General features: G+C 36.6%; 1 protein-coding gene across 3 annotated transcripts in view; it reads left to right on the forward strand.

Moving 5' to 3' along the window:
• The window catches only part of EIPR1 (EARP complex and GARP complex interacting protein 1), a 74712-nt gene that overhangs the window by 2123 nt on the left and 47908 nt on the right, over positions 1-24681 (forward strand). For 2 of the 3 annotated variants that reach the window (XR_005955999.1, XM_041477918.1), the window contains exons 2-3: positions 6557-6640; positions 11491-11623. The exons of the other annotated variant lie outside the window; for it this stretch is intronic. Coding sequence is in view for 1 of the 2 variants with exons in the window: in XM_041477918.1 (XP_041333852.1) it covers positions 6557-6640; positions 11491-11623 (217 nt within the window). In the remaining variant the exon portion in view is untranslated. The remainder of the gene's footprint in view (positions 1-6556; positions 6641-11490; positions 11624-24681) is intronic. 3 annotated transcript variants of the gene reach the window in all.

Below are 24681 nucleotides of genomic sequence, written 5' to 3' on the forward strand. Positions count from 1 at the left end.
TCTGCATGTTTTTTGTTCATTTCCATGTACAGAATGTGTTCTGATGTATTGACATATATAGGGTAACTTAGAATAATGAACATTTTTCTCTTTTTTAATCTCTTGGGTGTGTAAGTGATATGACCATTGTACAGACATGCAAATTATGTGTGAATTTTAGGGTGTATGACTCTTTTTGTGACTTTTAAAATGACAATCTCACCATTGTTGCTCTGCTTGTCTGACTGCAGTGAAAATGAGAAGATTACAGTGGGTGGTGAATGAAAATGTGAGATGCTGCTTGAATTAAGGTACTGAGTGATGCAGCTGTGGCTCAAGATGATGAATACAAAGCAGCAGCAGCAGCTGCAGAACATTTCGATACCAAGGTGGTTCTTCTGAAAGGAATCTTGGTAAAAAAAATCAATATTCTCAATTATAAGAATTGATGAATGATGTCCCAAGAATATTACTGAGTGCTGTGTTTTGTCAGTGAAATTATGTTGTTCTTGTCCCATGTAGAGTTGACCTGTGCTTTATTCTCTAATCTGAGATACATGGTATGTCTACCCCATGTTGAACTTGCTTTCATTTTCAGGGAGTCACAATTTTCCCCATGTTTTTCTTGAGGGTTTAAACAGTGACATTTTGAGCAGGTGTGAAAGCACCACTGAACATCTCAAAATACCATGTTTGCCTTAGTTTAAGATTGACTGGATAACATTTATAGCCCTGGAAATGAGCAGTGGGGAGGGGTGCTTTCTGGGATTGGCATTTGGCTCAAGCCTGCATCTTGCTTGTTTAAAAGCATGCAGAATACCAGCCAGCATTATGAGATGCGGGAAAAGGAACATGACTTACACTAGAGAGTGATCATTTTGGAGTGTGTGTTTGGCACATTTAATGGATTTTTTGGATACCACAACACTGAGCTGAATTTCAGCATGCTGGATACTCCTACTGTATGGTGAATGTCAAAAGTACTTAGACATGGAGGAAAAAGGACAATGAGCAGGAGGCAAGACCACAGAAAGCTGCCTGGTGGAGCACAGGGCCATACTGCCCATGTGCAGCTCCAGCAGCACCCTGAGATATGGTCTGGCTGAAGCAGGCTTGAAAAAAGTGCACTGGTGCTTTTGATAGAGTTAGTGTTCTGCATTGTGGTCATGGTGCTTCTTGAATAAGTGCCTGTTTTGTGTTGTCTGTTAGTTGTTAACAGGTTTTATAAATCTGAACAGACACTTGATTTTTTAAGACTTGCCTACTTGGAAGAATAAGATGAAACTTAATTTCCTTGTAGCCAAATGTGTTTTTTTAGAGTTTAAGAAACTTAAAGCAAAATACCAACTGAAACAGATTGTGGAAGACCTGCGACCAATGTGTGTACACCTATTGTCGTCAGTATGTTTTGGTAATAGCTCAGCTGACTTACCTGTGATGGAGTAAAAGCCAGGTGTAGATTTACTTGAAGTGGTAAAAGGAGTCTTCTTCCTTGGAAAATGTGTGTTGCTTGTGAACTACCCAGGGAAAGCTGTGCTGGCTTTCAGGCTTGGCTCTGTTCCCGGTATGGGAGTGCAGAGCCTATAGCTCCTATGGGCAGTGGTGTTCTTTTCCTTGGGGGAAGCTTTTTTGGTCTCCTGTGGGTTCAGGGAGAGTGGCCTAAGAATGTACTTAATAATTTTGGTCCAGCTTTAGCAATGTCTTTGGAAGATTTACTTTGAAAATTGAATCAGTTTAAGAAACTGCCTAATAATGTCTTACTAAAATTCCTAGCTTTTGTGTCAGTTCTCTTTCTTCTCTAAGATTACTGCCTCATGAGTGCCAATCCTGTATATTTTAAGCCTTTGTGGTTTAAAGTGTTACTGGAGGAACAAAAGTAGCTAAGTGGCAAAGCTCTCTTAACTAATCCCCCAAAGATCTTTATAATGCATGAAGTGAAACAGTTGGAAAGTATTTTTTAAGACCCTTAAGCAATTAGTAGGCTCTTCCTAGTGTTAGGTATAGTACAGAATAATGAAAATATAAAGATACAGGCAGGTGAGCTTGAAGGAACTTTTACATGATGATTGTTACCTCCATGAGAAATGAATGGGTTTTCTGAAGATGATTGTGCTATGCAGTCTTTGTGCCCGGATTGCATTTGTCACTGTAAAGGTTTACAGAATCTGTCAATCTTTGGAATAGGGTCAATGCACTAAATGTGTTGGTGGTGAGAATTCTTGTGCTGTGAAAGACTTGGGGAAAGCAGCTGTCTGAGAGCATTGAAGGTCACCTGGGCATGTGTGCTGCCAACCTTTTCACAGATAGTCGCTGCAGCTTATTAGAGACACTGAGAGAGTCTCCTACTGTGGTGGGAGAAACAAGGCTGTCTTCCCTAAGTAAAAATCAAAATGTACTTACTTGAAAATTGAAATTGTGCCAGAAGGCAAAAGTAATATTCATGACATTAGCAGCTTGGGGCTTGTCTAGGGGAGCAGGGAACTTACATTCTGCCTCCAGAATGAGGCATCAGCAAATCCAGCTCCTCATCCCAAGCAGTACACTGGTCCTGGTTTTCAGCATAAGCAGTTGGTCAAATAACTTTAAATTCGGATTTAGGGATTGCAAGTCAAATACTGTATCCTTACATTTTGCATTGTAAGTTCAAGGTTTGTTAGTTCAGATCGTATGAATTTCAAACGATGCCTGGTTTGAAGAATATTTTTTGTTTGTATTTAATGTAATACAAATAGTCAGATGTTGAGGTCTGTTTGTTTTCTTGTTTGTTAATACCAAACCAGTGCAATGCATCAGCACAACAACATGTGTTGAGCAAATACTTTTTTGTTTGTCTATTAATGCCCTAAATAATAACAGTCAAATTAACAAAACAAACAAAAAAACCAAACCACAACTTTGTGCATTTGGCTGGTATTTCAAAAGATGTTGAGGTGTGAAAGTTTTTCAGAAGAAGTTATGAACAAAGTGTAGAGAATCAGTGCATTGCAGTTCCATAATGCACTTTGTTTAAACCAACCTTCTTTACCCTTTTGAGGTTTGCCATTGTGTTCTTCTGGATCATCTCTTGGTGTTGTCAAGTACAATAGACTCTATTTCTTTTTATCCAAGGTTTTTATTTTTCTGCAGCTGGCCTAAATTGTCAAGGACAAGGTAGAAGGTGATCTTTGCTCAGCATCACACTGAGCATAGTGTAGGCATAGACATGATGCCCAGTTTCCAGTTAGACTTACCTGCATTCTTCTACAATGATTGTTGTTTCTTTTGCTTTATCTTGATACTACTTGCTGTCATGCTTATGTTCTAGGATTTTAAATGTCCTTTGCATGTGTATTTACTGTAGTGGATTTGCAGTTTAATTGTTGTCCTGTTTTGTAAAACTGCTTGCTTTAAACTATGCACATTTCCTCATAAGGCTGTTGATAAATATGAAATCTGGACATGTAGCCAAAAAGTTCTTTGTAGTTCACAATGTTTTAAACCTTGCTCGCTAATATTTTTTCCTTCAGTTAGGCTTTCTTTAAAAATGAAATGGTGTAATTGCATAGATTGTTGCATTGTCTAGCACTGTTGGTTAGGTGGGATGTTGAGAGCATGTGTAGGATTACTTGTTAACTTGCTGCTTGAGTCTTTCAGATGTGTATTCTGGTTATTTGCTAAGCTTTGTGCCAGTTTTTTTAGTAAGTAATAGTCTAATAGACTATTATCTTAGTAGGCTCTTAAAATGGTTTGGGTTGGAACAGACCTTAAAGATCCTCCAGTTCCAATCCCTCCCTGCCATGTGCAGGGCACCTTCCACTGGACCAGGTTATTCAGAACTCCATCCAGCTGGGTCTTGAACTCCAGGGATGGAGAATCCACAACGTCTCTGGGCAACCTGTTCAGTGCCTTACCACTCTCAAAGTAAAGAATTTATTTATTATTATCCCATCTAAACCTGTCTTCCTTCAGCTTAAGGCCATTCTCCCTTGTCTTATCACTATGTGCCCTTGTGAAAAATCCCTTTCCACATAAGCTTGGTAGTAAACTTTTTGGGCTATATACAGTTCTGTGGGTGCAGACTTAGAAAAATAATGATTTCCACTGGTTTAGATTAATCAATATTCATTTTACTACACTTTTTTGCTTATTTTCTATCTATGAGCTGCAGTCATAAGGCAGGATGCTTTATGAAAGGTTCTATTTGTAACCTACTCTGACAAGATGACAAAGTTAAGGCACTTTCCTTGATCTTGACAGCACTCTGGATTCAGCTGTGTTCTTCATTGCGAGGATTACTTGGTATCTTCATCTGCTGAAAGAACTTCTTTTTCTCTCCAAGTAACTCAGAGTAGACAAAATTACACATATCTTTGTGCAGGACACAAGTGAAAGTCAATTGTGCTGATGTTGATACTATGAATCAGAGTCTTCCTAATTTTTGAAGGATTGGCAAGTTTGAATTTTGCATCCTATGTATGGATGTTGCTGGTGTTTTTTTTTGTTTTTTTGGGTTTTTTTGTCAGGGAATAAACAATAGTGTTTCTTCTTGTGAAATATATCTAAATATTTTTTTCTCATGCCCTTTTTTTCTTTCTTTCTGAAAAATGGAAAATTATTTTAAGAAAGAGCTAGACAAGCTGATGACATAAATGTTACTATGTATTTACATAAGTTTATTTTGGGCACTTTGTGTCCAATTTTATGCATTTTTGAAAGCAGCCTGACCAGACCTACTTGAAAAGCTTTGAAAGGGCTGGAAACCTTTTTATTTCTTCATTTTATTAAAGATTCTGGAGGTCTCTACTTCTCTTTGATGTATAGAAACAACAGAAGCTTCTTTGATTGAAGGAGATACATAGCTGTTGGCTCATTTCTAGTGTTTTCTCAAAATAATTTAAAGCAAGTCTTTTAAATGAAAAGGGATGCTTGCAAAAATCTGCAAATGTAAATTCTGTTAAAGACAAAAGCTTTTCTGCAATCATCATGGTGGAGTTAAGTTGTGTCTGTCAATCAGGACCATTCTAGGCTTGTTGTAGATGAGTGGTGCATAAATAAGAAAGTAAAGCAAATTGGTATGGATTCACACTGATCTTTGATCTGCATGAGTATTTTGAACACAAACTACTCATTATGCTCTCTAGTTCTTTTTTTCCCCCACTATATAGATATTATAAATGTAGGGGTAGGCTAGTAGCTTGTTACATACAAGCTTGTTGCATTTTTAAACTTATGCTTCATCTTACACAAAATATTACACTGTTTAAATTACACATTCCAGATACTAGGAAAGAAATATCTGCTCTATAGAAGTCCAGACTTTATTCTGAAAAATTAGTTTTTCCTTATTTCTACTGCTGGACAATGCCTTGCATGGCTTTGCTTTATTTAAGAAAAGTCAAATATCTTTAAGTTGCTCTTCTAGAATTAAATTGCTCTAAATTTGAGTATTGGGATCTAATATATTCCAGGTATTCCCTTCCAAGCTTTTAGGCATCTTTTTAGTATCAATTTGAAAATAAGTTTCGAATAGAATGATATTGAAGTGTTCCTGAATCTGATGGTAACAAGCTGCACAACAGAAAGGCAGTAAGAAGGGCCATTCAGCAGTTACCTGAATCCTTCATCAGTATTTGCTTGAAATATTTACCTTAGTGTCTGGATAGATCTGAGCTATTTTATGCCAAATAGGATGTGAATTACAGAAATTTATTTTTAGATTAAATAATTCACATTGAACAATATTATTAAGGGTATCTTTTGCATGGAGAAATTGCAGATATTCCTCACAACATATAGTTGCTAAAAATGCCTTCGAGTATTAGTTTACCTTCCATTTACTCAAAATTATCTGAGTCTCTGCTACTGACTAGTGCAAACTAGTGATTGTGGTTTTAGTTCAAGCTGTGCTTTGTTTAGCAGTGTCTCCCATGGCCCTTAACTGCTTTATTTTGCTTCTTCCAAGACTGTGGTTGGTGTAAGTTGAAGAAGCAAGGCAGAGACTCTAGCAATGCCATTAACATAATACAACAAAGAAATAACATTATGACAAAAGTTTTAAAGATAAATGACAAATTACTCCTCCTATCATTCAGACAATTCTTATCGCTAATGGGCTGCAGCAGAAAAGAGGAGGCTTGGTTTTTAATTTGCTTCTAAACTTGGTGGTTAATGATGAGAAAAAATTTAATTTTTACACTGGCATACTCAACCTGAGTGGTGTGAAAACTCTTGTAAAAACAGCCTCTTCCTTGGATATTGCATTGTTTTTTAGCAATAGTTAAAAATTGTCCACTGTTCTATGGGTTTTTTTTTTTCAGATGATAAAGGAAAATTAGTTTGGGAGAAATGCTGCATTTAATGTTATCCTTATTATAATGAAGATCAGGTAATGTGTTTAGTACTGTATTCCTCAATCCTCACAAATATGAGAAATTGCACAAAAAATTTATTAAGCAAAATGGGCATAAAAGCCAAGAAAGTCTGCCATTGGTAAGAATGAAATGCTTAACATTACAATTGATATATAAGTTTCAAGATTTTTGCTGAAATTAATGGATTTTATTAATTGTACTTTTCTAATGGCTTTCTTCTTCCCTAGGCACGAGCTTTAACACCTCAGACAGCAGAAACAGATGCAATAAGATTTTTGGTTGGAACACAGTCTCTTAGATATGATAATCAGGTAATTTTTCTGTCAAATATCAGTTGTAATTTTTACCACTTTTTGTAGCATTGTTCTGATATCATCCCTCTTCCTTTCTTCCCCCTGTTGAGTATGAAAATTGATAGTCAAGTTGAAGACTTCTGTGGGTAGAATGTAAAGATACTGGAAATGGAGGTGAATGAAAGCTGTGTGTGTTTTCTGAATATCATATCCCGCTTCTAAATTGTATGGTTAAATCAGATTGGTTTAGTAAAGAAACTGCCATATTTTTGTTAATTTGAATCTATGGATGCTCTGGAACTATCTTTAAATCCCTGAAGAGATGCAAAGTAAAACAAAAGTCTTTAAGCCTTAATTACTTCTAATGGGACTCCTGGTACAAGCACAGTTCAGGGTACGTGATGCTTCATAAAGTGTATTTTTCAATATTCATTATTGGAAATCAGCTGTGTCCTTTCTGATCATTCAAACAATTCAAATTAAAATTTGAGTGACTTTCGTGGCTCAGTTTCTGTTGGGCTGTTTCTTCTGAAGTAAAGTGTATGAGCTGTAATTGTACAGCAAATTTAAATTTTGTGACTGAATTTCAGTAGAAATCATACTGAAACAAGTTCTTGAGGCTGAAAGGGTTAGAAGGCTGTACTGAGTTTAGGTGGCAAGGCTTGGGGGGCAGGAGAGCTGCAGTGGTGGCCTCTGAGAAGAGGCCAGGGGTTGCCTGTGCCAGGCACGGCTGGTTCCAGTGAATCCACTTCAGGACACAGGTGAGTCAGTTTCCCATGAAGACCCTGTGCTGAAGCAGAGGATCAGAGTAAGATGCAAAGAGCATCAGAGAGAAAGCACCCATAGCCACCACTGCCCTACATCCCCCTGACCCACTTGAAAGGCTCAGAGGAGTCTGGGGTGAAGTTCAGCCTGGAAAGTGGGGGAGAGAAGGTACTTGTTTATTTTAACTGCCAATGAACTAATTCATTCACCCAAGTCAAGTCTGTTTTGCCCAGAATATTAGTTGGTAAGTAACCTCCCTGTCTGTAGCTTGGCACATAAACTATCTCATTCCTATTCCTCCTGGTTTCTCCCCCTGTCTTTCCTGGGGAGGGCAGGTGTCTGGGTGGGAGTCTGTTAGCCAAGGCTAGCACCCACCACAGGAGCCCCTGGCACTGAATGGAGTGACTGACTCTTTTGAAAATCGCCTGTAATGGGCTGCACAAAATGACTTGGAACCACAGCTTTGGGATGTGTAAGCTGTAAACTCCCAGTGAGGTTTTGAGTTCATTACTCAATGATAATACTGGATGAGTCTCAAGAAAAGTTATTCTAAGGCATAAGGGGGATGGAGTATTCAGTTTGTTTACATTTCAGGTAATACTTGGGCAAAGAGTAACAAAAGAAGTGGCAGACACACTTAGTTAAATTTAAAAGTTCAATGCACACAATTATAATTTGATTGTGCTGTCTCTTGTTCTTCAAATATTTGGTATAATGTGGGGGTTTTTTACTGTAATTTCTGTGATGGTTTTACGACTTGCTTAACTAATTAAATCCTGATACAAAATTGTTTTGAAGAGTGGTTCTCACTTACCAGTTGATAGCTTTAATAATTTAAATTTTCTGATTTTGGTAAATTTATTTGGTATATCTATGTATTTTAGAAATGTTTGTATATGTTTCAACTTTTACTATGCTTTTTGTTTTCCAGTGGATAACATTAACAATAGAAATGCAGGACAATTTCTAGTGTATTCACAAATGTTTGGAGGTTATTAGCCTTTAGCTGTGCCTCAAGCCATCATTTCTTCTCAGCTAGTTCCTCAATCCCCAAGAAGTGCCCTAGGCTCAGCTCATTATAACTTAATTCAGCACTAGGTTCTCTACATTTGCTTAAAAACTTTTTTAGTTATCTGACCAAACTTATGAGCTTTTCTTGCAACACTTAGTACTTAGTCCTGCACAGCAAGAGTTTTTTTCATGTGCAGATTATTTCTTCCCTTCTGGTCATGGGCAGGTGCAGTGCAAATGAAAGAGCAATAATTTTACAGCTGGCATGATAACTTTTCCCTTATTGAGGTGTATTGCTGTATAAAGCAATTTTAGGTATTCGTAGGAGAATATATTTCAGGTGAAAATATTTTCCTATTTATACTAGTATTTCAAAGGAAAGGAAAGTTTTTATAAGATTTTACATTATGTTAAATATTTGACATATTAATAGTGTGTAGTACTTGGCATTTGGTCCTCATAGCATGCTGCAAATGGTTTAAGAAGTAGCACTGTGTTCTGTATGGTGTAGTTTTGGGACTTTTGTCCTCAGTACTTTCATTGTTGCTAAACTTAATGTGTTTATTGGATGCATTGGAGATGTCCAAGTATGTAATTTATTGTTTCCTCATGTAATTCTCAGAGCTCTTCAAGTTACTTCCAGTCTTGTGTCTTCAAACTTAAAATACTAATTTTCATTATTTATATAATATAGTGCATTGTATCTGCTGTACTCCGCACCTCAAACCTTGTGCTCAGTTCTGGGCTCCTCGCTGCAATGAAGACCTTGAGGTGCTGGAGTGTGTCCAGGGAAGGGTGATGGAAATGCTGATGGGTCTGGAGCACAACTGTTATGAGGAGCACCTGAGGGAGCTGGGGTTGTTTAATCTGGAGAAAAGGAGGCTGGGGAGAGGTGGGGATGTCTTATCACTGTCTACAGCTACCTGAAAAGAGGTTGTGCCACGTGGGAGTCCATCTCTTCTCCCAGGCAGGAGACAGGACAGGTGAGAAGAAATAGCCTAAAGTTACACCAAGAGAAGTTTAAGCTGGATATTAGGAAAAATGTTTTCATGGAAAGGGTTATAAAGCGTTGGAAAAGACTGCCCAGGGAAGTGGTGGAGTCATCAACCCTGGAAGAGCTCAAAAAAGTGTGAATATGGCCCTTGAGAACATGATTTAATGGGAAACATGTGGTGTACAATATTGGGTATTCAAATACTTCCTATGAAATTTCTGTTGTCCTTAGTATTTAGTGAAGTGACTATTCCATATATCATGTCATTAAATCAATAGGAAGATTCTTAGCAAAAAAAAAAAAAAAAATTGGGGGAATTTTTGCAGTTCTTTCTGTTATTGTGATCAGCTTATTCTGGTAGGTAGTGTTGATTGGCTGGCATAGCTGTGAAAGATGTAATTTTTCAATTCACAAGATGTGTACAATACTGCTGCATAATAATTAAATTTCATATTTCCCAAAAATCTCTGGGCCTTTCATGAGCTCCCTGTGTGTTTCACCAGTTTAGAGCTGTCCATGTTGTCAGCTGAATCGGAAATGTAACAGCAGAGAGGGATTGGTTATCTGTGCCTCCAAAGGGCTTCAGGTGGGGTAAAGAGCTCTCCCTTATGTGCTGGCTGACTGACCTGGTTAGTGTGGGAAGAGATGTGTGACTGTAGCAAATGGGGTTTACATTTATGGTTCACTTTCTTGGGTAAGAAACTTGGCCTAAGCTGCCAAAGGAGACTCCAAACGAAAACAAGGTATGAGGTTAAACTGATCTTTTTTGTCACTCTAAGATAGATATACAGTTGTTAGGGTAGATGGAAAGTGTTCTGATTCTTGAATAGATTCCTAGGTTCAAAGCAGCAAATGAAGTCTCAAAAGACAACTTGCTAATCAGCTGCAGAGGCAGTTCTATGCCTGGGATGACAAAATGGAAGAATAATATAGGTGATAAGGTCCAGGATTGTATTTGAAGGAGGAGTTTCTGATGACTGTTTGGGCAGTAAAATAAAAGGTAATGTGTCAACTCATCCCCTTAAAAATAATAGTGTTAAGATGAAGTTGAAACCTATATTGCACTTTCTGTATTGTAAGAAAATCTTCTGTATTTCTGTATAGCTAAGATTTTTGCAGTGATTCAGTAGTTAATTTAGTTAACTTGATTCAGTCATGATGATAGGATAACTCTTGGCTTTTTTTTCCCTCTTCATTGTTCACCCAACTTTGAAAATTAATTTTTAATGAAGATACAGTTCTTCAAAATATGTGAGTCTTCTAAATTTATTTGTCCACTGTTGTGCTTAGGGGAATTAGTACCATGAGTAAAGTTCATTCTGTACATTATGCCAGGCTAAAATCTTCCTAAATTCATTGTATTTCTGCAGCAACTACAGAAAAACAGCTGACTAAAAAAAAGGAGGGAAAAATGATAGACCTATTAAAAAAAACCAAACATAGCAAAGAAACCTGCAACAAACAAAAATGAAAATAATAAAAAGCAAACTTAGTTCTGTCCTTTTAAAATATTATCTATATATTTAAATATTAATGTTTTTCTTCATCTTTCAGTACTTTGTTTCCATATAGTATGAAATGAGTAGTTTTGTGTCTTGGTAGTAATATGTGACTGCTAAAGTGAACTGTCAGTTTCTTACTGAGTGTAAAGTACTTGCTTCAAAGAAGAGTCCTTTCCCTCTCTCTCCTTCCTTCTTTGTAGATGATTTGAATTAGATGATTTGGATGCAAAATTGGTGCAGACATTTAGACTAAGGATTGTAATGTTGTTATTTTTGTTTATTGCTATAAGAAGTGTTGAATTGTAATACGTGGCTTATTTACTATTAGCCATAAAATGAAAAAGCACCTTCGAGCTGTAAGTTGAAAATTGAGAATAAGCATGGTATTTCCTCAAACAGGGAAATTGCTTGTGTTTTCCTAGAAAAGTTAATCCTGCATGAAATCAATGATATAGTAAATTGTTAGTATAATAATTAATTAAATAGGTATCGGTTATAAAAATCTCATTAAATTGTTGCATGTAGTCATCGTGTATAATTAAGACCCACAGGAAAACATTTGAAACCCTAAATGTTCTATTTTATTGCATTTGCAGATTCACATCATAGATTTTGATGATGAAAATAACATTATAAACAAAAATGTTCTCCTTCATCAAGTGGGGGAAATTTGGCACATTAGTACAAGTCCTGCTGATAAAGGTGTACTTGCAACCTGCTACAATAAAAGTAAGTCCTTTTTAAATATGCTCAACTTGTGCAAGTGCTTTGGTATTTTTGAATGTGTAAAGTTCAAACCTCTAGCTAGGTGTAGACACTTTCAGTTGGAATTATCAACATAAGCATTTCTAAAAAAATCTGCAACACTTTTACTTATACCTCATTTGTGTCATATCCTTAGATTATCTTGGTTAGAAGTCAACTCCTGCGTTCATGTTAAGAAAAGCAGCAAAATGAACCTTCTGTTTGGCTGATGAGTGCAAAGCATTCCTTTTACTTTGAGCATAATTTTTATTGATGTTTGCTTTTGAAAGTGCGAGTAAATGTCTTTCAAAATGTGCTGGCATCGTGCTTTACTTAAAACTGCAGTTGAAGTTTGTATGTAATGTTATTTTTCATATGTGAAATGCAGGTATGCCTACAGAGAGCTACAGCTTCTTACCTAAATATTTCTTCAGTAGGAATGTTCCTTGTCTAACCTTACCATAAGCGCACAGCTATTGAGATTAAGGGTCTCTGTACAATTCCTGAGTGAGGCAGGTGTGAAGATTTTCCGTCATGAGGCTTGAGAAATCCACTTGCATCACAGGGGGAAGGGAGTGATTTTTCTCTTTGACAAGAAATCTGAGGTGTCAATTGAAATAAATATTATTTCATCTAGTCAATATTGGTCTGTTCTTTCATGGAAATACAGTTCAAGAGTATAACAATTACGGAGGGAGTTTCAGGCTTTGCACATCTGTGAACAGTTGTAGAGATGTGTGTTCCTGCTGTTCAGCCTTCTGGTTGTACTAGGGGGAGGATTCTAGGATTGCTTAGTTCTCCTAGTTCTTTTGGATTGAAAGAAAACTGCTAACATTTGAATTTCACAAATCTTAGGTGACTTTTTAAACCCAATGATAGAAGATAAGTTAAGTAGATTTTTCCATTGAAATGATAGTAGGCATTTTGGTTGATATCCTTTCTGTGAGATTTCCAATTTCCTTTATTGGACCTAATAAATCGCATTAATGTTTTCTATTCCAGATTATTTGTGTTCTAGATTTATTTTATCTGATTTCTTAATATTAAGCTCTATTGTTTATTCTTCATGCATCTTACTTTAGAATTATCATTCATTAACATTCTGCAGTAAACAAGTTTCATTCTCAAATGGTGATTACTGGCTCTAAGTAACAATGTATAGGACTGAAAGCACACAGTGTGGGGTTCTGTAATAAGGAATACTGCATTCAGCAGACAACTTATTTCAAGTAGTAATGCAGCCAAATTAAGCAATCAAAACCTTTAGAACTCTTAATGTATTGCATTTCTTGTTTTAAAAAGACTCAACTCATTTTCTCATTGAACTACAAGTCAAATGAGATGATGCTCTCAGGAGCAGGTGTAAGTATTGTGCCCATCCCTTGTGTCTGGGCCCAGCACTTCTGTCAACACTTAAACATTGTTGAAACTGGGGGATTGAAGAAATGTGAGATGTGTCCATTATTAATAGCTGTCTTCTGAAGTTGCTTAAAGTAATTAAATGTGGCATTGAAGGGAAGTGGAATTATGTACATTTTCCATTTCCTAGCTCACTGGATGACCTAATGGAATAGGGTGAAGTTTCCTCCGTTATGTTGGGAAAGATACTGAGTTTTCTTTTACTCTTGCATATTTGCAAAGAGTTATAATAGCTGAGGTATGAAAAAAGATACTGTAGGTGCAAATAGAAGGGCACTTTTTCACAGCTGCCCTGATCTCTGATTTTTGTTAAGAGGAATTTGCCTTTTATATAGGAAGTTTGGGGACTATAAATTACTTTTTTCAAATGCAGTGAAAATCTTTCCATGGTATCCAGTTATCATCCTGTTACGTTATTGAGACATTGAGACTCTTGTTTATTTTTTACTTTACTACTTGATAGTTAATACTAGTGTCTGAAAGTCACAGATGACACCAGCAATCTTGCTGTATGTTTTGAAATACAAATGACATGCTGGTTTGCTTCTCTTTTTTTTCTTGAGGGGCTAAGACTTAGCAAAATAATGTAATATGCAAAGCTTTTTGATAATTTCTTCTGAGTGCGAAGAATTCTGCATGGGAAATGGGTGTGTGCATTTGGCTGGTAACAATGGATTGTCTCTGGGGTCAAAGTTCAAATAGAAAGTTTAAGCCATCTCTGTGTGTTTGAGAAGAGTGCTTATGTAATAATGATTGGAAAATTTTACTATTCTGGTTGAGGGATGTCTTGAATTGATATACCAGAAGTCTTAATCAAAACTCAAAAAAACCTCTTGTATGGGAAAGTTCCTACATTTAATTTGGTTTTCTTGTTGATGTTTTGTTTTTGTTTTGTTGGGTTGTGTTGGTTTTTTTTTTTTTTTTTAAATTTCAAAGACAGTATTTTAACTATTTCTGTAAAATCCCATACCATCATGCTTAGATCTGAAGGTTTTTTCCCATGTGTGTGGATATGTAAATGTGTAATGTGTTGTTTTCTCCTGAAACTTACTGGTAGGAAACCTCATTCAGAAGTAGAAACAATCTGGCCTTGTCACTCTCTGAGAGCATGATTTTATTTTTCTCCTGCCTGCATGGATATGTGAAATATTTTTACTTGTCCTTGACTTGTAAGTGAAAGAGGCATCAAGAGGTAGAACTTAAAATGTATTTATTATTTAGTACACCTAATGAAAAACAAAGTCATGTACTTATGAGTCATAATAGCTATGCTTCTATGTAAATAAAAAATAATTCCCTTGTTGTCCGCTGGATTACTTTAAGTCCTTACTTTTGATGAAATCAGTTTTTTTGCCCCTAAATGACTAAACTTGCAGCAACCACAATTCAGTCATTGTTTTGAAATGAGCTTTTGCCTTTAGAAACTCTAAGCAAAATATGTCAAAAGTGTGAAGTATAGCACGTTTCCATGATTGGATGCAGACTCTCCACTCATATTTTTGGCTTTACTGTCCTTTTATATAAAGTCCATCAGAATATTTACTATTTACTGACATTGATTCTGCATATCTTGAAATTCTATGCTTTTAAGAAAAGAACATGCCCCCTAAAAAGTAAAAATAAGATGGCTCGGATAACCTTCTTGTTCACAAGAAGTCGCAGGAAAATTTAAATCCTTGCTCAATATGTGATTTGGGAACTCTAAATATTCTCTAAACAGTCAGTAAAATTAAATCCAGTGATGCTCTGTCGGTATTCTTTGTTCAAGATGTTTTACTAGAGTATCAATGTACAATTAGGTTTTAAAAAGGAAAATAACTTCCTGACTGAAGTAAAAATGAAGGAAACAGCCTTTTTTTTTGTTAGTGTCAGTATTTACAACTTTGTCTCATTTTGACATTGAAAAAATACAAGGCTTTATTAACGATGCAGTCTCAAGTATGACATCAACTAGAATAATAGTGGTTCCAGTAGCATTGGAACAATTATGTCTTTGGCTATTAACCAGAAATTCCATTTTCTAGGGCATTTTGTCTTAATACAAAGAAAAAATTGTGGAACTGTTTCTCCCCTCATACCCCTCCTCATGCACACACTTCAAAAATACTGACTTAATCACATAATTACAAATGGAGAACTTACTGCACTCAGTTCCTGCCTCGATTGTAGTGGTTTCCCCCCCTCACCGATCATGAAAATGCCACTCAGGAAATTTTATACTGTTACGACTGTTATTATAGGAAGATGATTTTATTCTTAAGTGATAGGCTTACTAGTTATGTATAATCTTCTCCAACCTCCAGAAAACATCAGGAATTTGCTATGCTGGCAGCACAGCACTTGCCTGTGCTACACATTTCTAACTCATTCATCAATATTTTGTGCTAGAAATGTATTAAGACCATCCCAGTGTAACTGACATTGCTGAGAGACAGGGTATGTCTTCAGGAGGCACTGAGAAGTAGCTCCTCTTTTTGCAAACATGTTTGGCAGCTAATTGATGTTGTGAGAATTAGGAATGTTGTATTTTATGACAGATTCCCTAGGTGAAGAGAGGAAGTGCATAAATAGATGAAAGAAGCTAAATATAAGAGAAGAAAAGAAGGATTATAGTCTGAATATTTCGGGGACAGGGGAAGAAGGCTTTGTAAAATTAATATCTGAGGTATCCAGAAGAACTCAAGCACTATTAGTCAGTTTTGTGACATGTTGATGCATAATTTTTCTCTTCTACTACAGCAAATCAACTGAATTAAAACAGGGGTGTGTTTTTTTGGTTTTTTTTTTCCTCTTGAAGAGAATAAGATTGTTACTGACAGCTTTAAAGTAGGTAAAAATCAAGGGAAGAAATTAGTTTGGTAGTCTTCTAGCTTTAGAAGTTAAATTAGGTTGTTAAAGATCAGTATGAGACAGATGAGGTCTTAAAAAAACTAAAAGGTTGGATTCTTGAGAGAACAATGCAATTTAGGGATGGTTTTTGGGTGATTATAATAAAAGTGACTATAAGCTAGAGTGCTACAGTTGCATTGTAATTTGTTTAATGCCTAATCTCTGAAAATTTACATGTGTTTATTTGCCTGTGATACTCATTAATATCCTAAAGCTATGTTCAGCAAAGAAGAAATCATATAATTTGCTTTGCAGTAGCCCAAAATTAAAATGAAGACTGCTGTATTTAGTAGAGAATCCATGTCAGAACAATTCTAGGAACTTTACACCTTTCTTCTTTTTTGCTGTTCTGACTAGTTGACTATTCTCTTTTTTATTACTTTCATTAAATTAAAATCGGACAGAAGTGACACTTCTAAAAAGTGAATAAGGAAGGTGACAAAGTAATTAAGGATATCATAGCATTTCGTAGTAGAAATCCATATTTAAATATCAGAAAAGAAGAATTATGGTGTGGGTGAGGGTCAAGAATGTGCCCACCAAATAATGATATGAACCAATGAGAATAATGGTACACTAAATATAATAAGTTTAAAAATGAAGATAAATTAGTCTTCAAGAAGTTGGTAACTAACCAAGCACTTTCTTCAACTCCTAAGGGGAAAATAATTTCACATGTGTATTCCTACTGCAAGTTTGAAAGAAGCTTGCTTCATTGTTCACAAAAGCATCCTAGCCTACTCTGGGATAATTTTTTCATTGTGAAAAAGTGAAATGACAAAACCCTGTAATTTACACTAAAGGGGAATCTCTTGGGAACTAGAACAGTGGAGACCTGACAAAGTGCTAGACTCCATTGGAAAATTATCTGTATACAATCTCAGTATTGCTCAAGTTTCAGGCTATAGGGGGGGGAATTCAGAAAGCCATTTCATGGATTTTAGTAATGTTCTGAGGCAACAAGAAATACCAACAGTCAACGGGCTAGGATGATGTATCTAATAATTTTTGTATGTAAAGTGGGTGATGGAAGCTTCAGCTCTAGAAATGGCTGAAAAAATTTGGATCTCTGCATTGATACAATGATTAATATGATGTTGGGTAATACTTGGAAATATGTTGATGATGCCCTTTTTGTCATTCCAGCTTATCATGCACCTTTATGAGGTGTTTGAAAAATTTCCAAGTTAGGTAGATATGCAGTGGTGGGTGCAGGTTTTATGTGGGTTTGGAGGCTGGGGGAGTCATGCCTTGAATTTGCTTTGTTTCATACAGAACTTATTTTTAATCTGTTTCTTGTTTATACATCCCTCCCTGTCTCTCACCTGCTGTTTTGGGATGCTGTTAAAATGGAGTCAGACTATTTCCTGTGGACTTATAAAGTAAACTTCAGCTACATCATTAAAGGAATGGGGAATTCAGGGGGATTATTCTGTAAGCTGTTTAAAGAGTTCTGCAGCCATTTGCCAGTTTGCCAGCAATGGATGGCTTCTTCTCGAGTGAGTCTTGGATCTGGTCTCTGTGGACCAGAACACTAAGTAAAGAGGTTGAAATGAATGATCATGATGATGAATTTGGGGAAAGCTAAAATAATGTTTTATAAATATAATTATAGTTTATACAGCATTATTTGCAAAACCTGAATATAGCTTTCATTATATCCTGTAAGCTAGAATTAACCAGAATTATGCATTGCTCTGAGATACAGATGAATCTATTTAGCATGTCAGCAAAGAAACTAGTGGTTTGTTGGGATTTGGATACTGTGTAATGGCCAGCTACTTGGGTAGTTACTGTGTTCTCTTAGGTGTTCTACAGAAACTTGGCAATGATAGAATTGTTTGGGAAGTCAAGGGTTAAGGCAAACTGCTGGTGGGTTTGCATGACATGATGGGGAGATAAAGGAAAGGAAATAGAAAAATGATCCAGACCAAAAACTCTGCATAGGTGGAAAACGGTTTGCCTGCTGAACCTCCATTTGGATCTGGGTAGTGGTCTCCATTATTGAAAAGGTGAATTTTTAGGATGTGCTTTATGCAGCTACCCTGGGTGCAGGAGAAAGATATGCTTGGAGGGGCAAGAGTAAAGGACCATGTCCCACAGAATAATTGTAGACAATTGTACTGTTGCCATCTCAGGTCTAATAGGGGAAATGCTGCTGAAAGACAAAGTGGGGAAATTAAGGCAATGGTAGAGTTGGAGAAATAAGGAGATGCTGAGGAAGGAGATCCCAAAAACAGGTAAGGGATATATGAGAACACAAGGAGGTATGACATAAAATAGCTTTTGGGCAGTCAGTTCTGTGGCAGGCTTGAGAAATGTTACAGAAAAGATAACACCCTTAGGTGTTAGCAGACATTTAGTGTCTGTCCATACAAAAATCTGTGTTGTTCTGATGTGTTGTGGTCGGCTGTTGATAAGCATTTCTTGTCTTGCATTTTGTTTCTTCCTTATCTGTGGCAACTTCTTCTATTTTCCTGAGACCTTGTTTTTCTTCCTTTCTGTGGCATTTACTGGAAGGATCAGTGAAATAATTTGCCAAGTCTTATATTGTTGGATCTAACTTCTAGTTTTGTTGCTGTAAGATGAACAGTGGTCTAGAGGCTTCAGCTTTTCTTTCAGCTGTTTTAAACTGTGCCAGCAAACTAAACAGAATGGTTATGCTGATTGTTTGTGCAATTTTGAATTGGATTGCAAGGGTATTTTCATGACCACAAGAGTAATTTTATGTAATTGAAAACCTGAAAATTAGTATGTCAAAATACAGGTGATAAAAATAACAGCATTAAAATCTGATATTTGGAATGATTTACTCTAATGATGTCAGGTAGGGTGGAAGCCAATGTGGAAAGTGTACGTGTGAGCTGTATCAACACTGAAAACAATTTAAGAAAACAATCCTCACCTGCTAGTTTGTGAGGGATAGAACCTGCGAGCTGTGAAAGTCTTAATGCTGAATAATCAGGTTTTGGATCAGTCAGCTGACTGCATGTTTGTTGGGGTTTTATTTTTGTTTGGTTGGTTGGTTTTTTACAGCAATATTTCTATAATGAAAATTTTTGCTGGAAATTGTAACCTATAGAGTAAAATAAATAATCCCAGGATATTAGACTATTAGAAGGTTATATTTGTATTCTAATGACTTGGAACAGGGCCATGGCACTGACCTAGGGACTGACTTGCAGTAGAACCTACTATTAAACTGTGAGGGTGCTCCCTGAGCAGTTTTTGTATGGACCACATTACAGTGTACTTTCAGACAATGATGCCCAGATCACGAAAATTCATGAGTAGTTGTGGTGTAGCCTCCTTCTTTTAACTTAGCCTGCAAAAAAATTGTGCTTTCTGGTCTCAGGGCTGGAGACCAGTACCTGACATTATTTTAAGTAAGTTGCCAAAAAAATAAATATCTATCATAGTTCTCCATTGCAGAGTTCTAGAAAATAGAGAGACTGTTTTTGTGAATATATTTAAGAGAAACATGCAAGTACTTCAGAAATTAGATGAAAGACATGATAAAGATGTATATGAAAGAAATTGTGGTATGAAGATCTGGTCAAGAATTTCTGTTCTGCTGATCTCAATAATACATTGGTTCTGTTGTGTGGCTTATTCCACAAAATTAAGAGTAGTCATTTTAGAGATAATTTCAGCCTTCTAGAGAAGAGGATATTTTGAAATAGTTATCCTTCTTTGTATAGCATTTGTACAGTGTCTGGTGCTATGGGTGGTTTTGTTGTGATAAGGATTAGTAGGTGTTGTGGAGTTCTTAAAGAATCTTGATGAATTAAAGCAAAATCTTCATGCTGCTCAATTTGAAGAGAATGTTTAATTATTGGGTATTAGGTGCACACATTCATTGAGGCAAAATTAAGTTTCTAGCAGTGATAATTGTCTTAATTCATACGAGTTCTTTCTTCTTAAGAAGGTGGTACTTTTCTGTCTGCTTTCAGGTACTAAATGCTGAATCAGATCATGAGCTGGAGTTGTTCGCCAACTTGGTGGTTTCTGAGTTCCCAGGAAGGCTTATCAGGTCTTCATGGGGCTGTGGAACAATCAGTGCTCTTTTATGCTCAGTGCCCTTTGTAAGGATGCTGATGTTTTGCTGACTTCCTCATCTACTGCTGCACATAAGGCTCAGAAAACTGTCAGTCTTGATATACAAGAGCTTTTTCCTGAACTGTAACTACCACTTTAGAGTACAGCATCATGTTGGGATGGCTTGAACTGTTTTTCTCTATACATGCATTAACTAACTTTTGTAAACAAAGGAGCTCATCTTTTTGAGTCCTTCTATTGTCACCTTTTCCATGGTGTGAAATTACCTGAAAGTGTCAGGTTTGCAAGATTAGGTAGTTGACACTGTTACACTAATAATGCTGGAGCTCACAGTGGAATGCTTCCTCTGGTTTTAACTTTGGCGTTTCAGATGAATTTTTGTTTTAAATCCATGACATAAAGCTAGATTAATTCCTTTCACTAGGAAGAGGTAAAACTAAATTTAAAAGCAGAATCTTTATCTAATCTACATTTAAAAGCATAATTAGTAAGTTTTTATGTTGCTGTTGTCTTTTGTATTTGTGCTTGCCTCTGCTTCGCCTAAGAATTCAAATTCTTATTCAAATCCATGGAAACATATGTGGAAACACATTTATTGTCCCAGTTCAAATGTATTTTTAAACTCCTACAAAAATAGGTTCTGCTCTTCTGTTTAATGTAGGGACATAGAAAGCCACCAGAGGGCAAAAGGAAGTGTGACTGGACAAAGCTGTTACCTGCAAATTTCCACATGCAGGCAGGAATGTGTGTGCACACATCCTGGTTTTCACTTGGATTTTTTCAAACAAGATAGGTGCCCTGGTGCAGTGGTTATGAAGACTTCATACAAATAGCTTGCATTTATGGATTCGGAGCATACAAACACAAAACTGGTGTTTAGTTTAGTTGAAAATAGTTTGCCTTTGAAATCCATTATTTCAAAACAATAAATCTACAATGAGTTATGCCTGTCTGGTGCTTTGCACTTACACACAGTGAACTCATGTATTAATAAAACTTTCTGCAGAGAAAATTCATCAGTAAGGATACTGGAAATAATGCTGCTGGTGATGCTTCATCTGCTTAGTATTGAAGACAGCAGGTGACACTTTTGCCTTGCTGTAATGAAAGCACTCCGTGTAGGGAAATCATTGGTACAGCCATGGGATATGCTACAGTCATTAAAATGGGCACAGAAGTAGAATGTGTCTTTAAATATTCCCTCTTCTCAGCAGTAGTGGTGGGATGTACAGAAGAAGATTTATTCCCATAGTTTGAAGGAAAAAATAAATGTCCTTGGTGTTCCTAATGTTCTTTTAATGTTTTTTTTCCTAGGAATTCAGCTGTTATATGTAATTTGAGTGTTTCTTTACAAGTAGTTTGCGGTAAGGTTTTAAATGAAATGGTTGCCTATCTGATCCACGTGATGGAAAAATGCTACACAAGTGATGAACAGCTTGAGAAATTGTTCCATGTTAATTCTGTTCAAATTTGAAGGCCTCTATGCATAGATGTACATTGAGTTCTGTCCAGATGAGAGGTAATGTAGCTGTCATATCATCGTCTGTGCTATAATCTTACTTGCATGTGAGACTGCTATAGGAGCTAAGCCCAGTAGTGTCTCAGCCATTGTGTAAGAGCAGATGCACAGTGAAAAGTGTAAGAGCTGGGGGACCATGGACCATGTATAATATAATTAACTTGAAGCACAGATCCTTGTTATCTCTTCATTTAGGATTTCATCTTTATTTGACAGCGATTATCAGGATAATTGCAACATTTTTGGTATGAAGCAAAAGAAAATGAATGTCAGAAGAGGGAGGAGAGAAAATGACAGAAATTCAAGTATAACAGAATGGTCATGATATTGAAAAGAGTGCTTTAAATGCAGGAAGTGGATAAAATGCTTCTGAATTAGTGCTGTCGCTGAGGGATAATCTCTTGAATTATCAGACTGCTCTCTCTTTCACTGTTAGAAGGTTTAATTCTCTTCCCCTTTTTAAATTTTTTTTTGCTTAGAACAAAGGAAGTGTTTTTCTGTCTCTTAATTCGAAGTAGTTTTTAAACTCTATTTTCAAATATTGATCTCAACTAATGTAAAAGACTGCAAGAGAATGTATTCTTTTGCCATCTCCAGTCAATGCTATTGTTACAGTAAATAACATTTTGCAGAGACATGTAAATTCTTACAGTGTGTGTTTAGGCATCCTTGTGCAACAATTTTGTTGTATAAGTGAAAGTTAATGGCTTGCTTTTCTCTTACTACACTAGTTTTATATTAGACTTCAGAGTTATTCCCAAATAATGCAAATGAAACCAAGTATCGTGTGCAAGTTCCTTCCAGTAAATGCTAAGATATTTTGCAACCTCACTTTTTTGTATTCCATGTTTTGTGATGTTCATTCTACCATGAAAAGATAGCCTGCTTTAATTTTGCATTATCCCATCCTCCTTGGAAAGCTGGAGAGGCCAAGGGAGTATCTCTTGCTTCATAACCTTAAGAGAATGATAAAGATTTTTTTTCTTGTTTCTTCTTTTTTTTTCCCCTCTCGCTGACTTATCAACATCAAAATTCAAGTGCTAGCAATATCTTAAATAGTTATAACAATGATAAATTCTTTATCAAGTAGTAAATCTTGAGTTATTGTAGCTATATGATGACATCATATTCTGTAGCATATTCTATTATCTACATGTCTTCTTATGAAACCATATTAAAATGTTTTGAGGACTGTTTTAGTTTGAGATTTTTCTCCTGATTGTAAGTGATAATTCGCAGTTTTAAATGCTCTTGTGTGTAGGGGGTAGGTTTTTTTAAAATGTGTCATCAAGCAAGCATCAGTGTTTCTGACCATTAGACATAAAACTTAAGACATTTCTGCTTCTGCAGCAATTTGAGTGACAGCTACAGGAAGTATGAGAATTTGAGGTTAATATTTTTGTCTTCTTTTGATATTGTGAAGACTATATTGCAGCTCAGCATAGTTTTATGATATCCACTGTGGGTGCACATGCCGCCTAGTAGACTAACAGCACTTCTCCACTGTTCCTTACATTCAAATTGCTGTCACCATAACCTTCAGGGCCCTTTCAGAGCATTGTTGAACGTTGTGGTACCTGTTGGTCTGTTTTTCCAGCTTGTTTCTGTCCCTCTGATGTTCCCTGAGGTCATTAATGAAGATGCTGAACAGTTCTGGCCCCCCTGTCAGCTCCTGAGACAAACCAGTAGTGACTGGCTCCATATGACTTTTATTCCACTGACCACAACCCTTTGAGAATTGCAGTTCAACCAGTTTTGAGCCCAACCCTCCTGTTCTTCAGTTTGTTTGTGAGGATGTTATGGTTATCTTGAACCGTCTTGTTAAAGATAAGTAACATCAACCGCTTTCCCATTTTTACCAAGCCTGTTTTTAATTTAATTTTCACTGCAGAATGCAATCATATGTGTCAGATGTGATGTCTCCTTCATAAATCTGTACTGAGTAGTCCCAGTCAACTTATGTTTAGAAATGTTTTTCAGATTCTTTTAATCTGTCACCTTCCTGTGGAGACTGGAAGTCTCCAGGGGAGACTGACTAGTATATAGATCCTTCTTGCCCATCTAAAATACAGGAATGCCATTTGCTTTCTCAAAGTCCTCAGGAACCTCTCTCCAGCACCATGACCTTTCAGAGTTAATTGAAACTGGCCTCATAACTACATTGGCCATTCCTCAGTTCTTGTGGATGCATTACTAGGATCCAATTTCTTTAAATATTCCCTAACTTGACTTTCCACTGGTCTTGGCAGCCTGGAATCCCTCAGTCCTGAGGATAGCAAAAACCCCTCCACTAGACATTGAGCTATTGCTGGGAGAAATTTTGTGTGTGTTGGTTGTGGCCACACATCTGGATTTCTGTTGAGGGGAAATACCAAGTGGAGACCATGAAAGGCTGTTGTAAGGTGTGGTGAACCTACCTTTTCCAATTGAGCTAGTGGTTTGTCAGGCTTGAGGCAGCCACATAAACTGCTTGTGTTGGATAGAGTGGCATTTCTCCTGCTTGAGGCAGACTTACTACAGAAGTTATATTTGTCTTTGGAACTCCTATGGAATAGAATGGGAATTCTTGAGGTTATATAGATATACTCTTGAATATGTAACTGTCTATTCAGGTGCCCAGTTCTACAGGGGGATGAGTGGTCTGCAGTTCCCATCAACTTGTTAAGGAGTGCAATTTTTACTTTATGAAATATCAAGTGGGAGCTTAAGTGTATTGGTTTCATTTCACCTTATTTCACTGACAACTGCCATGTTACCTCCATGAGACGACTGTTGTGTGTGTAAAAGTAGCAATGTGGACGACGCTGTTTAGCTCCACTCACCTTTGTGATGATGGAAGCCAACGTGTAACTGTCCCTCATTAAGTTTTATTGGGGTACTGTGCAGCTTTCCACGCACAGAGTTAAATCTCACAAATGATTTTTTATGGCCAGCCAATACCTTTTTGCTTGTGTGGTTCTCACTCTTGCTGCAGCTTTTACCTTATTGCACCCAAATTCTGCCTGAAGAGCAGAGTTCAGCTCTAGTGATGGTTGTGGTTCTTTGCGTGGGCTGTCCCCATATGGCAGAGTTCCCAAAATGCAATCAGTAAATTTTGACCTCCCTCAAACAGATGTATATCTGCAGAGTATATCAGCAAAAAAGATCTGTGCTGAAA

The sequence above is a fragment of the Pyrgilauda ruficollis genome, unplaced genomic scaffold (genome assembly GCF_017590135.1).
Source record: "Pyrgilauda ruficollis isolate IOZ18807 unplaced genomic scaffold, ASM1759013v1 scaffold42, whole genome shotgun sequence".
NCBI classification, from domain to species: domain Eukaryota; kingdom Metazoa; phylum Chordata; class Aves; order Passeriformes; family Passeridae; genus Pyrgilauda; species Pyrgilauda ruficollis.